We start from the raw sequence: 16,418 nt of genomic DNA on the forward strand, positions 1-16,418 counted from the left end.
TTAGAATCAGCCTTCTAGCTGCATATGTGAAAATGTTTAGTTTTATTTGAATGCAGGAACTGGGGAACAAAAAGTGACATTTTATCTGAAACCTGGCTTAAGGAACTTGAATTCTGCCTGGCAACTACCCCCATCAGGAGGAAACTTGAGTCACAGCTGTGTTCCCAGGCCAACCTTCCTTTTGCTGCCCACACTAAGGATATGCCATCTATCTGATAATTGAATTATCTGTGCTCTGCAAGAGAGTGAACAAAGCCCTCTTCACTCAGGCAAAGGTTTTTATTACCGCAGTCGTAAATTGTAGCTTCCTCTTGGCAGGAGCTGGGAGGAGCACTGCCTGTGAGAGCAAGCTGGCTTGGCAGAAACTGGAAAGACTGGTTTCTATACCATGTGACCTGGGAAACCACACCCCTTTGGAGCCAGAACATAACTTTAAAAAGATGAATAACTCATAGAGCGGACATGTGAAAAATTTATAAATGATACCATAATTCTTGTGATTTTTCTGCCCACATTTTAAGAGGTTTTTCGACCCGGTGGCATGTTCAGGGGGGTTTTAGCGGAAAAGTGGATATTACTCTAAATGTATGCATGTTAAAAATCTGAAACTTCATCAAATAATGTCCCTACTCCCTGCACACATGTATGTAAAGTTGGGTCAATGTCAGAAATTGCAAAATCAGTTAAAAAGTGAAATATGTGCCATTTCTGAATGCAAGCTCCCAGGAAGAGCAGAGTTTGAACAGGGGATACCTCCTGTAATGCATGATGGGTGCATATGATTTTAAAACAATATGTACCTCTGCAAATATGTATTTGTTTCAAATCTAGATTTGTGTGTAAATTGACAGGAGGAGTGGACTTTCTGCAGGCTGTAAAATGACATCACTCTGACTCACAGTTCATTCCCCAATCAAATGATAAATGGAAGTTTGACCAATTAGAAGCTGAGAGAGAGGTAGGGTCAGTGATGCTAGAACACACCCACATTCTAAACACATAAAAGCAGACAGACAGGACAGATAGGGAACTTTCCAAATCCATCTGCAGCGGGACGCTCTGCCGGAAAAATCCATACTTACCTCCATCAACCTCCAGAAAGCCAAACTAGAGACTTCAATCTATCCAGAACTAAGAGACCAGACCAGAGAGAAAGCAGTGCCGTACCCAGAGAGACCCAGACCAGCAGAGAGAGCTGACCCAGATCACTGTGAAGTGCAGAGGCCAGACCAGACCAGACCAGAGTCCAGTTTAAAACCCTGACCAGATCTGTGACGAGGCCCATTTCACTCAAGAATATAGTGTGAGTACCTAGAAAACTGTGCAGAACCAATCTCTTAGTTAAAATAATATAATTCAATCTATTTAATCTAAGTAGAACTGCCTCCTAACTGTCACCTGTCACTTGTAAAGCTGTCACCTGTGATTTGCTAGTTGCAAGCTGCACTTGTCATTTTGAGCTTTTGAAATTTGCAAACCCAAAAACGACCTTTATTAAATCGCTCATATCTCCGCGACCGTTTGGGCTAGAGACTTGCAGTAACTTTCCTCTGATAGCTTAGAATCGTAGCTTTGAATCGCACCAAGAACCGCATTCCTACCCCTTATAGTTTTACCGCAATCGCGGAACACGCATCCACGAATTTTACCGCGATTTGCAAATTTCTTCACATGTAAAAACTGCTGCTGCTTGCTTTCCATTTGCCAGAAATTCGTTTTAACCTGCTAACTATCCCTGCACCATTGCTAGTGTGAGTCTGGACTAATATTAACTAGATACCACTCACCCTGAACCTCTGAAAGGGAATTAAAAATCATTTCCAGCATATTTCTCATCCATTGCTAGCACATATCAAAGCATTTGGGCCTGTGTTTTCAAAACTCCTATCTGTTTTCTGTGGTGTAAGCTTGCTGGGGTGAACTGATTACATTGATTGCATTTTTGAGAACTGCGTGCTTTCCTCCCATTCCCTTGCATTGCATAAAGAGGGGGGGAGTGGATTGCCAGAGAAAAGTGATTACATTGTTTTGTTGAAATCATATTGAGTATTTTCTATACTGCATTTCATTCATTCAACCTTGCATTTCCTTGAACCGTACAAAGCATTTTCTACCACATTATACTTCTGTACCTATTTACCAGTGTGCTACCTTATCCATTTCATCTCAACTCCTTAGTAATTATAAAGAAGTGTGCTAGTGCCAGATTCTCTGTTGTCAATCTTTATCATATCAGATTAAGTGTGCTATTCAATTATTAATTTATTATAAAGCGTGATATAATATATATTGTAAATTATCAAACCTTTTAAACTTGCAAAACAGAACTACTTCTTGGCTCAGTGGGGTCAGGGGGATTCCAAGAGAGGGGTGTTATATAGGGGTAGTCATCCAGAACGCATGAACTGGACCTAAAGATATATCAATAAGGGTTTTCATTCAGTATTATAGACTAGGCGTTGACTTAGCTGTAGTGTTGAATTGAATCCTCTTACACTGTTTGTGCCCATTTTTATACAAGACTTCACTAATAACCTGTTGCACATAATATAATGTAATTACTATTTATTGTAAGTATTGTGACGATTCACAAGGTGTCGTCCCTTCTCCCCATGTGGGAGCACTTTCCCATCAGGTTAGGGAGGTGCGGCCACTACCCAATAGTCCCCCTAAGGGTGGTTTAATGTGGGAGGACCTCATGGGAAGGGTCTCCCCCTCTGGAGACGACGACGATCGCCTGGGGTATAGCCCATTGAGTATTGTCACTCCCCAACATTTCCTAGCACTCCCCACTGTTCAGAACCATTTTATTGAAAGTAAACCTATGTATTGTCGTAATAAGGGGATACATTTAAAGTCAAAAGTACTAGGACAAAGATGAGCACAGGAGACAGGAAGGTGCTGGTACTGATACAAGGTGGCCCTGAAGAGGCATGAGGATTAAGTTGTCAACAGAAACAAAGGACTTTTACAATCCGCTAGGGCGGGACTGGCAACATTGTATAAGTAGAGGCGATGGACTAACAAACAAGGCAAGCCCAGCTGGGAGAGGCAAGCGGTGCGGAAACCAGCAGGAGTTTCAAACAATAAGAGTGGAGGACCCGGCTATGCACAGAGAATTCTGTGGGTCCAACTGACGCAGACCCAAACGTGAAGCAAGATAGAAGAGCCAAGCAGCATACAGGAGCATGGAGTCGCGACAGTGCAGTGGAAAGCAGAGAGAGTAGCCCAGTACCAGGAAGTTCCAGTGGCGTACCGAAATCCCTCTGAATGTAATGGAAGGTGCGAGAGACCTCAAAGGGACACAGGAGTGGGGGAGAGACGTGTCGGGGACCCTAACACTTGTATTCCCAGCATCCCAGGAGAAGCCCTCTTTAAGAACCATGAAGATTTTGCAGTGACTGACACAGGGTCTGCCTTTCCCACAATGGTAACCAAACACTGAGACACACTATCGAGGGAAATCTGCATCCTGAAGGACTACCTGCAATTCGGGAAAAGTCTAAACCCTGCTCTTCAATGATTGATGGACTGAAAGTTTAACATACACCCATCAAGCGGCGGCAACACACTTGCCAATACTTCAAATTTTTGACAATCGAAAACAATGCTATAATCGCTCCTGGAAGACCTCACATAAGGCATGACAAAATCTAGAAGAGAATGCCTTTCCGGTCTCCCGGAACATCTAAACCTTATCACAGGAAATCTTCATGCTTCAACCACTAAAGCCAAATACCTTTCACAGTAATGCAACTGACAGCAAGACCAATCATTTGAAAGCACTACGGAAACCCACAAGAGCATGCCCACCTTTTTGACTAACCTTCAGTTACCTTAATCTTTCTTGCCACATGCAAATTCAAACCAGTCACCGCACAAGGCTTTTAAAAAAGACCCTCTCCCAAGACTTGGAACATCACAAACTTGGACCTATAACGACACTGACATACTCAGTTCCTGGCTAACACACACCCATAGGCACGAGGCTGCCCCTCTGGACACACACCTTTCAATGCCTCCTACACTTTGCACCTAGAAAGCTTAGAAGTATGTACTGCTCAGCTCAACCCACCCACTCTCTTCCAGATCGGCATTGCTCCTTGAGGCCAGTGCACAGGACAAATCCTAATTACATTTCTGAACTTAATTGGGTCTTTGCGATTTTTTTTGGCCTCTTTTACTTTTGTGTTGGTATTTTTTACATTTCATTTAGTATATCTTGGTTTGGTACTCTTATGGGATTAATCTATAGATTAAGACTCTGCTCTATTTTGTACCCCACACCAAAATCTGTTCTTCCCACTGGTTGCCCTCTATGTTCTACACTGTTGTAGTGGCAATAGTGTGAAGGGGCAAAGTAAAACTTTGACTTGTATTTGTCCAAGGAGGAAAACAAATTAAAATGTATCTTATAAGGGGATTGTGATGCTGTGAAAGATCATTGTCCCATGGAATAGATGTGTACATTACATATTTTCTATCCATTTCTTCTATTTTACATTGAAAGCCCAGTTTGTTTAAAGCTGGGTGTAGCAATCTTCTAAATGCATAAACTGGCAATGTCTCTTTGGCTAACTTCTGCCCCACACAAGATGACGCAGAGCACATATGGCAAAGACATTGCCCAGGGTCGCAGAGGAGTTATATACCGAACATGTATATTCAAATGTCTAGTTGGATGTTCCTGGGTCTAGCCATAAGTGGCTATAGAGCACCGAGCATGTGCCTGTCCTATCCAGTAATCGGCATACATAGGCAACAGAGATGAAAAAAAGGCTACTTAATTAGAACCTGCTTAACCTTTTACGGGCATACGGGACTTGGCTTTTTGATCAGAAAAAAATATAAGGCAAATAGAAAGGATGAAGGACCCATTAAACGGAATAAAAAAGGGACCATTTGAAACAGCAATCTATAGGTAATTTTTCCAAGCGTAGCAATCTGTTCTATATATAATTCGATATCCTTGCACCAGGTTCTTAAATAACAGTACCAATGGGCTATTTTCAAACAAGCACATGCAATTAAGCCAGTGCTAGCAGAGACTACACGTTATTGCATTTTTTTTTTGTTTGTTTTACAGAATGCCCCTTTTAACCTTCAATTCTATTAATTGAAGGTTACATGGCTTCCAGTATTTTCCTTTAGAAAGAAAGGCTAATTAATGTGTGCCTAACTAATAATAGACCAACCTCATTATTGTGTTAGACATTTGGAGAATTAACATTTCGAGGGGATTGGGTCCTCTGACGTATTCCATATCTATGACCGTAATTACCACAGCTGTGCTGCTTTGGAAAATCGTCTGCGTCCTGCATCGATGACGTCGATACACCGCCCTTGAGGACCTCCTCCGACGGCCGACGTCACTGGATGTTATAAGTAGGACGCACGATGCCCGTAGCCTCGGTTCTGTTTTTTCCGCGAACATGTTCCCTCCTGAGATCTTGGCGCGCCTCGACTCTTTGGAGTTTCTGTTCTTTCTTGGTTCTTCGAACCTGTTCGTATTACGAAGTATATTCTTCGTCCAGATGTCTATTTCGTCTTCCACCACGCGTTCGGCCTTTAAGAAGTGCGGTGACTGTGGGTCCAAGATGTAGGTGACGGACTCGCACGACGCCTGCCTCTGGTGCCTCGGGCAGGCCCATGACACGGATGACTGTGTCGACTGCCAGTCGCTCACGTCCAAAGCCTTGGGGGAGCGCAAGGAGTTGTTGTCGGTAGGTAAGGTGTCCAAGCCACGGAAGTCGAGGTCTGCGGGGCTTTCTAGGGGCGACTCTCCGCATCGTCGGAAGTCCAGTGGGTCTCGGTCCTGGAGTCGGTCTCGCCACTCCTCTGCCTTTTCGAGGCACTCCCGGAAGCGCCGTCATCGGTCGCCTTCCTCATCCGAGGTCTCTGCCCGTCGGCGGGTCGCTTATCCCACCAAGCATGCGACGCCGGAGGAATGTTAGCGATTCTCGAATCGCTGGGCACTGGTCCGTCCGTGCCTCCGAGTGGGGTCGGTCGTGATCAGTCGAGAGAAACCGCTCGCACGCCTTCGGGCTCCGGTGGTGGGCACGATTCGCGGGAGAGGTCCTGCTCGGACAAGGGGAATCGTTCTCTTCATGCCCGGTCCAGGTCCCAGTCATCGATGCGCTCGAGACCGTGTGCACCTGTGGTGTCTTCAAGGAAGATGTCGACGACGGTGGCGCCCAGGTCGTCGACGGACTCTTTCGAGGCCCTGCCTCCGAAGAAGTCGTCGGCGCCCAGGCTGTCGAGGGACACGCTCGGGGCTCCGGCCTCGACGCCTGTGTCGAAGCCATTGATGCTGTCGGCGCCGCGTTTGGCGTTGACGCAGATTCCCTTACAGCCTTTTGAGGCTGTTTCGCGGGGGTACCCCAGGGCTCGGTGGAACCCCTAGAAAGGCTCTGACCAAGGTCGAGTTTATTTCAGAGGTGGATGAGGGCTCTGATGATGTCATGGTTCCTGATACGGTGCCAGACGAGATTCTCTCGGGCCATAACCAAATTGAGGACCTGCGGCAGTCCCTGCACGATGCCAGTGGGCTGGACACCTCTCCGGAGTTGGAGTTTTGTAGGCCTGAGCCTGGCACTCATGCCTACTCCTCGTACCGGCGCCTTATGTCCAGGGTCACCGAGTACTTGGGGTGGTCTGCTCCCCCAGGGGATTTTCTTCAGGATGACCTTACGGATATCCTCGACCAAGGTCCACCAACTGACCAGGTACTGCCATTCCATATGGCTCTACAGAGGAGGGTGGCGGCTTGGACTTCTCCGGAGAGTCTCCCGGCAGTGGGCAAGTCTTTGCTACGAAAATACCGCCCAGCCAGGAGTGACCCCTGCTACTTGACCAAGCACCCCACTCCGGAGAGTTTGGTGGTGCAGACGGCTATGGCCCCGGCAAAACAGGCGTCGTATCCTACCATCCCTCCTGATGGGGACGACAAGCGTTTTGACGGCTGGGCGAAGAAAGTATTTTCTTCAGGGGGTATGGCGCTACAGGCCATACATATTCCTGAAGGGGACGGACGGGATGGTTTCCTTGCCATGGTTCAGGATGGCAAGGATGCCATGTGTGAGGCCGTTCAGTCGGGGTTGGACAAGGCAGATTGCGTCAGCCGGTCCATGGCAGCGAGCACCGTGATACGCAGATTTGCGTGGTTGCGGAAGTCGGGGTTTGCTCCTGATGTGCAGGCCCGGCTCCTCAACATGCCCTTTGATGGGGAACATCTTTTTGGCAGCAAGGCTGACGAGAGCCTTGAGAGGTTGCAGACTTCAAAAGCCGCAGCGAAGTTGTTGGGCGCTGCTGTTCGCCAACCTCCGCCTTTTCGTCCTAGGGGACAGCAATGGGGGGGAGGGTTCCTTTCGTTATTACGCATCCTTTGGAAAAGCGAGAGGAGCTGCCAGACAAAGGGGCCACCGTAGGAGTGCCAGAGATGGAAAACAAGGTACTCAAGGTGCCAAGGCCGCTCGGGCTATTGCCTTTTTGCCCTCCGGCAACGCTGCAGCCGCTTCAGCTCAGTCATGAGGCCATGTCCCATGGTTCGCCGGTTGGGGGAAGGCTGGCGCAGCATCTTGCAGAGTGGCGCGCCATTACTTCAGATGTGTAGGTTCTGGAGATCATAACCCACGGCTACTGTCATCCTTTCCGGCAGAAACCTCAAGACAATCCACCGGGGAATCTCTTTGAAGAGTCCGGATCCGCTCCTTGTGCAGGAAATTCAATCCCTGCTGGAGAAAGGCGCCATAGAACTGGTGTCTGTAGCGGAGAGGAACAAGGGATGGTATTCCCCTTATTTTTTGATTTCCAAGAAAGACCCAAGGATTGAGACCCATCATGGACTTGCGTGGTTTGAACAAACTCCTCAGGAAGCACAAGTTCAAGATGGTTACTCTTTCTCAAGTCCTCCAGGCCTTCAACTTCAGGACTGGCTGGTGTCTCTCGACCTCAAGGACGCTTATTTTCATGTGCCGATCCATCCGAAGCACAAGAAGTACCTGAGGTTTGCGGTTGGCGATTTGCACTTTCAGTTTCGGGTCCTGCCGTTCGGATTGACCTTCGCCCCGAGGGTCTTCACCAAGCTCATGATAGTGGTGGCAGCGCACCTCAGGAAAGGGGGGGATTCACGTCTACCCCTACCTGTATGATTTGTTGATCAGGGCTTGCTCTTGCGAGCAAGTCCTGGAGCATCTGTCAGTCACCTGCCACTCCCTCCACAAGCTGGGCTTCTCCCTCAACTTAAAGAAGTCCCATTTGACACCAACTCAGAGGTTCCAGTACATCGGAGCAGTGCTAGACACGTCTCTGGGGCAGTGTTTTCCTCCCCAGGTGAGGGCTCATCCCATTCAGCAGATGGTGCGCAAGTTTCAGCTTGTCCAAAGTCTCCCGGGGTTCGAGTTCTTGAGATTGCTCGGCCTCATGGCATCCTGCATTCTTCTGGTGCCAGTGGCCAGGTTGCGGATGAGATCTTTGCAATGGGCACTCAAGCTCCAGTGGTCTCAGTCCTCCGGCAGGTTGTCGGACCCTGTTCAGCTGCTGTCCTCAGTCGCCCAGGACCTTCTGTGATGGGCCGTCAAAGACAATCTGATGAAGGCGGCTCCATTTTTGCTACCCTGGCCGGAGGTGAAGATCGTGACGGGCGCATCCCTCACAGGATGGGGAGCTCAAGCCAACGAGTTGACAGTCAGCGGTCGTTGGTCTCCGTGGAGTCCAGACTCCATATCAATCTGTTGGAGCTGAGGGCCGTCAGGCTAGCCCTGAAGGCTTTTCTGCCGACTGTGCGAGGGAAGAATGTCCTGATCCTGACGGACCACTCGGTGGCCATGCACTACCTCAACAAAAAGGGGGGGGGCAGGGTCACTTCCTCTGTGCAGGGAGGCGATGCAGCTCTGGTTCTGGGCAATCCAGCAGGAAGTTTCGATCTCAGCAGTTCATCTGGCCGGAGACGAAAACGAGACAGAAGACGCTCTGAGCAGGCAGAGCACAATCTCTCACGAGAGGGAGTTGGCTCAGGAGATTCTCCTGGAGATCTTCGCCCTTTGGGGGACCCCTCAAGTGGATCTCTTCGCCTCCAGCGTCAACCGGAAGTGCGAGATGTTCTGCTTGCGGGAATTTCCTCCAAAAGGAGCCTTAGGAGACACGAACGTGGTGGAGTGGTCATTCCCACTGCTGTACGCGTTTCCTCCAGTCCCCGTCATCCTGCTATTACTGCGGAGGTTCGGTTCCTGGATGATCCTCATTGCTCTGGCGTGGGCCCGGAGGACGTGGTACCCGACCTTCTCGACTTGTCCATCTGCCCTCCACGTCGTCTTACCTACTGAGACGATCTGCTCTCACGGGAGGGGGGGGGGTCAGGTTCTCCATCCAGAGGTCCGATCCCTCAACCTTCACGCTTGGTTTCTGAAAGGTTGAGGTATAAGGATTGGGACCTCCCTGAAGACGTGATGGAGGTGTTGCTCTCGGCCAGACGGCCAGCAACAAAGTCCCTGTACCGTTGCTGTTAGCGTAAGTTCTGCGACTGGTGCAGGGTTAAGAATGTGGATCCTTTTGCATGCGACATTCCCATGGTTCTGTCTATTTTGCTTTCTTTGGCCCACATGGGCTTGCAAGTGGATACCGTTAAAGTTACCTGGCAGCGCTTTCCATATTTAAGCGCTCGTCTGAGGAGTGTTCTTATTTTAAAATTCCTTTTAATTTCTCAGTTTCTGAAAGGGCTCACTAATGTGTTCCCTCCGTCACCTTTCCAGTGCCCCGTTGGGATTTGAACCTTGTTCTCAAGTTTCTGATGGGTGCTCCGTTTGAGCATTTGCATTCATGCCCTTTGAGACTGTTAACTCTTAAAACTGTATTTTTGGTTGCGGTCACTTTCGCCCGGAGAGTGAGTGAGTTACAGGCACTTTCAGTTAAGCCACCTTTCACTGTGTTTCATAAGGACAGGGTTGTCCTTAGAGTTTGTCCTTACTTTCTTCTGAAGGTGTCAGAATTTCATTTAGGCCAGAAAGTTGTTCTTCCGGCATTTTATCCTCCTCCACATCCTAGTAAGGAATAGGAGAGGCTCCATAGGCTTAATCCTAGGAGAGCGTTAAGCTTTTATATTTCACGCATGTCCCGGGTCAGAGTGGACGATCAACTCTTCGTTGGTTACGCTGGAAAGCGTTTGGGACAAGCTGTGACTAAGACTTTGTCTCGCTGTATTATTCTGGCTATTTCTGAGTGTTACCGCTTGGCGGGTAAGGACCCACCGGTCGGCTTGCGGGCCCATTCTACCAGGGGTATGGCTGCCTCTAATGCCCTACAAAGGGGTGTTCCTATTCGTAACATCTGTGATGCAGCCACCTGGGCTTCGGTCCATACTTTTGTACGTTACTACTCCCTCGATTCCATCCGTGGGCAGGATCTGGCCTTTGGCAAGGCAGTCCTTTACTCCGCAATTTGATTGGGCATTCTAAATTTCTGTTTTCTAAATTCTTTTCCCACCTCCTTGCATTGGTACTGCTTGGGAGTCTGTCATAGTATGGAATACGTCGGAGGACCCAATCCCCTCGAAGAACAAGTTACTCTCTTACCTGGTAAGGTTATTTCGATGGGATGGTCCGACGACGTATTCCATATCGCTCCCTCCCTGCCTTCCCCGCCACAGAATCTTATGTGATTGCAGCTTACGTTTTCGCAAGGCTTTGTGTGTCAGACTGGCAGAAGACTGGTGCCACACGTTCTCGGAAAAAACTAAAACTGAGGCTACGGGCGTCGTGCGTCTTACTTATAACATCCAGTGATGTCGGCTGTCGGAGGAGGTCCTCGAGGGCGGCGTATCAACGTCATCGAAGCAGGACGCAGGCGCCGAAGATTTTCCGAACCAGCACAGCTGTGGTGATTACTGTCATAGATATGGAATAGGTTGTCAGACCATCCCATCGAAAGAACGTTACCAGGTAAGAGAGTAACTTGTTCTTCTGTTGCCGCCTTTGCCTTCTGATGCAGGAACTCTCCAGTAGAAATGCTTTAACTTAGAGTAAATGCCGATTTCATTTCAGAGCCATTTTTTATTTTCATCCCACTGAATGTTATTCTTGTATTTTTTGTTACAAGTATACAGCTATATTTTAATCCATCTGTTTCCAGTTCAAGGAATTTCTTGGAACGTACAACAAGCTCACAGAAACCTGCTTCCTGGATTGTGTTAAAGATTTTACAACAAGAGATGTTAAGCAAGAGGAGGTACGCACCTATTTCTCAATTTTGGGCTTTTATTCAGACAGTATCAATTGTTTCTGGAATTTTAGGAGATGAACTGCGTGTGATAAATCTACAGAGGTAGGATGAACGTGAAAAGTGTGGATACACGTGTTGCATTTATACTTGTAGATGCTATACTTCTGAATGATGCAAAATACATCCATATCCTTGTTAATTTTGTTTAGAATAAATAAAATGGCATTGCTTTGTGTCACAGATGGCCTTCATAATTACCAGAAAATGGTCATTTCAATGTTTTTTTAAATTAAATATGTGTAAAAGGACCAGATTGGTATTCTGGGTAGTTTGAGGTGCCCAGGAGGCTAACCGACTTATTTCTGACGACTCCAGCGCCACTGGAAAAAACACATGGGTTTAGGGTAGTCTAACACAAGGGAGGGGGACCATGAATTGGATGCCGGCCCTAAGCTTCAAGGGGGAAAAAACAGAATGCGTTTGGTTACTTGATCAAAACTCACTATATCCCCTTCAACCTCCCTATCCTTTCAGGAAACTACCTTGTGAGTGAAAGCAGTGGGAAACCTACAGTGTTCAATGGATGTTGTGCCTAGTGTAGCCCATAGATACCTGTTCCCAACACTAAGGTAAAAGAGGGAGGGGGGGACAATTAAAATATATACAAATTTTGGATGGGCCATTCCCAGGCACCACAAGGGTCCAAACTGTGGAGACAGCGGACATACAGATCCCAGGAGGAATCGAAGCCTGGGGAAATCCAGGAGGTACCTTTGCTGGACTTGAAGGGGCACCAGGTTCCACACATCTAAAGGGTAATCCAGAGGTAGTTCTACAAGATGAAGCCAAAGGTCAGAACAACCAGAAGATCCAAGAAGAAGCTGTCCATAATGCCAAATTCAAACAAGCGGGATCCAAAAGGGGGAGGGGGGGAAGCAAGACTCGAAGCAGAAGAATCAGTAACCAGAAGTCCCAAATCTGGCATACGGAGAGCGAGACTCGCAGGCAGGAACGCCACCGTTTCCATGTTGTGGAGTATAAGCTTTAATGTGTGACGCAACATCACGTGGGGTCACGTTGACCATGAGATCTGCGGCTGCGTTGCATTCGGGTATTCTGGGTAATGTAGTGGGACCAGTGCAGTCTTCACTCGCGGCGCCATCGAAGGCACCAAGGAAACTGCGCTGTCCCTCTGTGGAATGGTAATCACCATCGCACCTTAACAGTTTTGCAATATGTTTTCATTACTGTACCTTGTAGACCCCATTATCTATTGAACAGTACTGGAAACTATGCCAAATCTGTATAATGGCGAGACCAAATGTTAGGAGCATTTTTCTTCAGCGCTTTTTTCCACCCCTAAGGTACATCCACCCTACTTTGTTTACAATGTTTTCCTTAAGTATACCAGGCCCTTCAAAAGTTAGGGTGGCAGAACCTCCTAGCCCTAACTGAGGAGGTTAGCAGTAACTCTGAGGAGGTGAGCAGGGTAGTCGGAAGGTACAGCAAACACCCTTGGATAAACACCAAATAAAAGATTGTCAACACTATGTTCTAAGACCTATATAATCTTTATAGACAGAAGGCAAAAGAGAAGAATCGCTACAGTTGGAGGTAAGTAAAACCTTGTAAAATAAACGTATACATTAGTCAACCAGTTTAAAATGGTATGCCCAGACGTGAATCCCTAGCCTGCTGGGCCTATAGGCCAAAGCTACACCTCACTGATGCCCAATGAGGCCGAAGCATCTGGGGATGCTTTTGGTCTCGTGCAGAAGGGATGTGACCTAGCATTTCTGGCTAGACTGCCTGTTTTGGTGTGGGACCAAGCATGATTTGCATATGGACTTTCCTTTTTCTATAATGTTCTTCAACCTACCATGCCGTTGATCTGGAGGGTTGCCCAGAGAGCTACGCCAGAGGTAAAAATGTTTTCTAAACATTCCAACCATCAGCTCATTTGCTTCACTCTGAGTTGAAGATTTGGCGATGTGGTCGAGCAGCACCTATCTTTTCAGCGCAGTATCCACTTGCCGCCAGATAAGAATAATCTGGTCCAACAGGATCACCAAGTTATTTCTTCATTTTTTTATGTATGCGTTTCGTGGCGAAACCAGAAGGACATGACAATTGTGAGTCATGGATTTTATTCAAATAAAAATATCAAAACGCCTAAATTGCCCTATTTCTGTGAGGAAACTTCCCTACCTAGCCAAACAAAAAGGAAGGATGCAGGTTACAGTCCAAAATAAAGTCCTTTAGTACAAATCATACCCAACTTACTGGCCCTACCTCGTTGGAAAACACCCAACTAAAAGGAAAAAGGGGAAGGCTTTGTACACTAGCCTCAGCAAGACTGCTTTATGCCCACATTAGGCTTGACCTGTTCCCAGTATTCAAATGTCCCTTTTCACAGCAGTATATTCTTCCCAGCTTTGCTACTAGGTTAAGGATTTCAGTCTCTCCTTGTTATTAACGAAAACTGTTTCTTGAATCAAACAATCCCATTCCTCAAGGTTTTCTGAGAAAATAAAACCTTTCTGTATTTTCTTCCTTCAAAGCACTGTCCACCAAATCACACCATCCTCAGTTTGCTTCCTTTGACACAAAATTTATATATACGTGTAGAGGTTGGTGGTCCACCCCGTGGTGTTCAGTCAAACGTTTCTGTCTGGCTTTCGTCGCCATTCTTCAAAAGTATTTATATTCCTTTTCTTCCCTTTTTGTAGAGTATTTCATAGGGAGTTTGCACACTTGGGTTGCTTATGCTCATGTAACTTTATAGTTTCCCCAGTCGTTAATTATAGTCTTCGTATTTCTCTCAATACTCCCAGTGTTGCGTCATGAAAGTGGGAGGATCCAGAGAACCAGGAAAAGAAACCCTGGAGATTCAAACTGGCTGGTTGAAGGAAGCCAGCGACTTGGGGAGAAAGCTAGTTTGCATGGCGGCAAACCAAAAGAGACCAGCAGTGCCCGATGGCACTACAGAGCGAGCAACCGACAGGAGTGTCCAGAAGTTGGTAGTACCAGGAGGGATTTTTGACCAGGGCTGACGGAGAACCCCAACTTCGACGTGTCGTGGATAAAGTAAAGTACACCGCCTGCATACCATGACAGGTGTTGGGGAGAATTCTCAGAAATGTGCTAATTCCCTGCTACCTTGGAGACCCTGAGCACTTTTGCTAGACTTTAGGACTTTTTCATTTCTAACCTGGAGAGTGTGAGACCTTTTTCCCACTTTCCTGTGCATTTTTGTTTAATTTGAACTGTTTCTTGGACTTTGGAGTCTGACATACTCCATAGGCATCATTTTTACACTACGTCACACTGCACATTCTGTGCAGTGGCACGGGGAAGTCTTTCAGATTTCCCAAAGGTTTAAATGCCTTCTCTTGGATAAACTACTGTTTCCCAGAGCAGTAAAGTGAAATTGACTTTACTTGCATTTGTAACTTTCTAGACCCAGCACACACTATCTTACAATAGGGTGCTGAGGGGTTACTTAGTATCCCCTTTGTCTAGTTTGTCGTGTAACAATTTTATGTTACCCTTTCTACAATTAATGTCTGGGGGCAGTGGTTTACCTTTTACTACTATTGTGTGTTTTTACCACAGGCTGTGTTCGCAGCTGCAGTAAGGCACCTATGGGTGCCCACTTTGTCAAAATGGCCCTGGTCGTCTTTTTTTTTTTTTGTTTTTTTGCATTTCTTGCTGGAAAGGTCCTTGAGATTTACTCTGTGCGCCAGGCCAGGTTTGGTCCATTTGTTTGTTTTGTCTTTGGCGGAATTCACAAGTGAAGCCCGCCTCTGGCTTCAGTATGTCTGGCAGGGGCAGGAAGTGATGGAGGTGCCCGAAACTCTGTGCTTAATCCCCTTGGTTACGGGAATGCACCCAAAGGTGATTTGCCTGCTGTGCGATTAACAGCTAGGCTGGAATGATTGGGAGAAACCTGCATAAAAGGCAAGGCTTTTTGGCTTGGAAGGCAGCGTCAACCACTAAACGAAGGAATCCGAAGAAGAATTTGCAAGAGGCGCCTGCTTCAACTCCTGGCCGGTTGGTTTGTCCGGTGAAGCCCTGCTGCTGTGCTGAAGTTCCGAATTTGTCTCGACTAGAGAAGCCCTGCAAGGACAACTTCTCCCCTTGGGTTGGTGGGACCAATCCACCCCAAAGTGAGCTTGTCTGGACATCCTCTCTGTGCTGGTTGTACTTCTGCTGCTGCCAGGGAGAGGAAAACCAGACTGAGTTAAACGCTTTTAAGTCGGACCCGAGCTCCAGGAAGATACTCTGGACTCCCAGGAAGCAGGACTGACCAGGCCTGAGCCACCTCAACAGAGTGCTGAACCCCTGATGCGAGGAAAGTCTGAAGTGGTAGCCAAGAACCGCGGTGGTGCTATTTGCTTGAGCCACGAGGAGCTGAAACCGTGAAGTGCCACTGATTTGAAGTTTGCCCATTGCTGCAGCTGTCCTTCAAGTTGTAGTGCAGGAGTCCCCATACGTCCTCCCTCTTGACCCCACGACTGAGGCCCACGAACCGGATCGGCAGACCTACACAGGAACAGACGCCAGTTGGAACCAATTTCTTCAAGCCTAAGGTACTGTAAAACTAAGGGGACTTGCCTCATGTTGTGTAGCCTTACTTGTTTTCAGTTGAGACTTGTCTTGGTTTCAATTTCTTTATTTGTAAAGCGCGCCTTGCCCTCAGGCATCTGGGTGCATATTTTGTGGTTGCAGCAAACCTATAAATGGCGGCATTGTACATCATATAAGGAACATATAGTCTCTATTTACAATAATACACAATATTTACAGACACGGCATATGCAGGGTGGTTAAGTTAGCAGTGCAGGCATGAGACAGGAAGCGCTGCTAGTTGTGACTGTTCTGGAGCCACAGTTTAGTATTGCGTTTGAAGGCATAAGGGGAGGGTTCGGACCTGAGTGTTGGAGACAGTGTTCCAAAGTTTGGTTGCTAGAACAGGGAAGCTACAGCCGCCCGCTTTCTGTCACTTAAATTTACGGAGGGTCAAACATTTGGCTTGTGCAGATCTCTGCGGTCGAGTGGAGGTGCGAGGTGCAAATCGATTGGAGAGATATATTGGGGCCTGGTTGACGAGACACTTGTGGGTAAGTGTTGAGGTTTTGAGGGAGATTCTTTGGGTTACTGAGAGCCAGCCCATGTTGCGTCTGGTGGCTGAGATGTGGTTG

General features: G+C 47.4%; 1 protein-coding gene across 4 annotated transcripts in view; it reads left to right on the forward strand.

The window, feature by feature from the left end:
- TIMM9 (translocase of inner mitochondrial membrane 9) overlaps positions 1-16,418 on the forward strand; it is a 226,268-nt gene that overhangs the window by 182,894 nt on the left and 26,956 nt on the right. For all 4 annotated transcript variants that reach the window (XM_069637419.1, XM_069637421.1, XM_069637420.1 and 1 more), the window contains one exon: positions 11,125-11,220. In XM_069637419.1, the coding sequence (XP_069493520.1) occupies positions 11,125-11,220 (96 nt within the window). The remainder of the gene's footprint in view (positions 1-11,124; positions 11,221-16,418) is intronic.

This window comes from Ambystoma mexicanum, chromosome 14 (genome assembly GCF_040938575.1).
Source record: "Ambystoma mexicanum isolate Mex_15411 chromosome 14, UKY_AmexF1_1, whole genome shotgun sequence".
In the NCBI taxonomy this organism is placed as follows: domain Eukaryota; kingdom Metazoa; phylum Chordata; class Amphibia; order Caudata; family Ambystomatidae; genus Ambystoma; species Ambystoma mexicanum.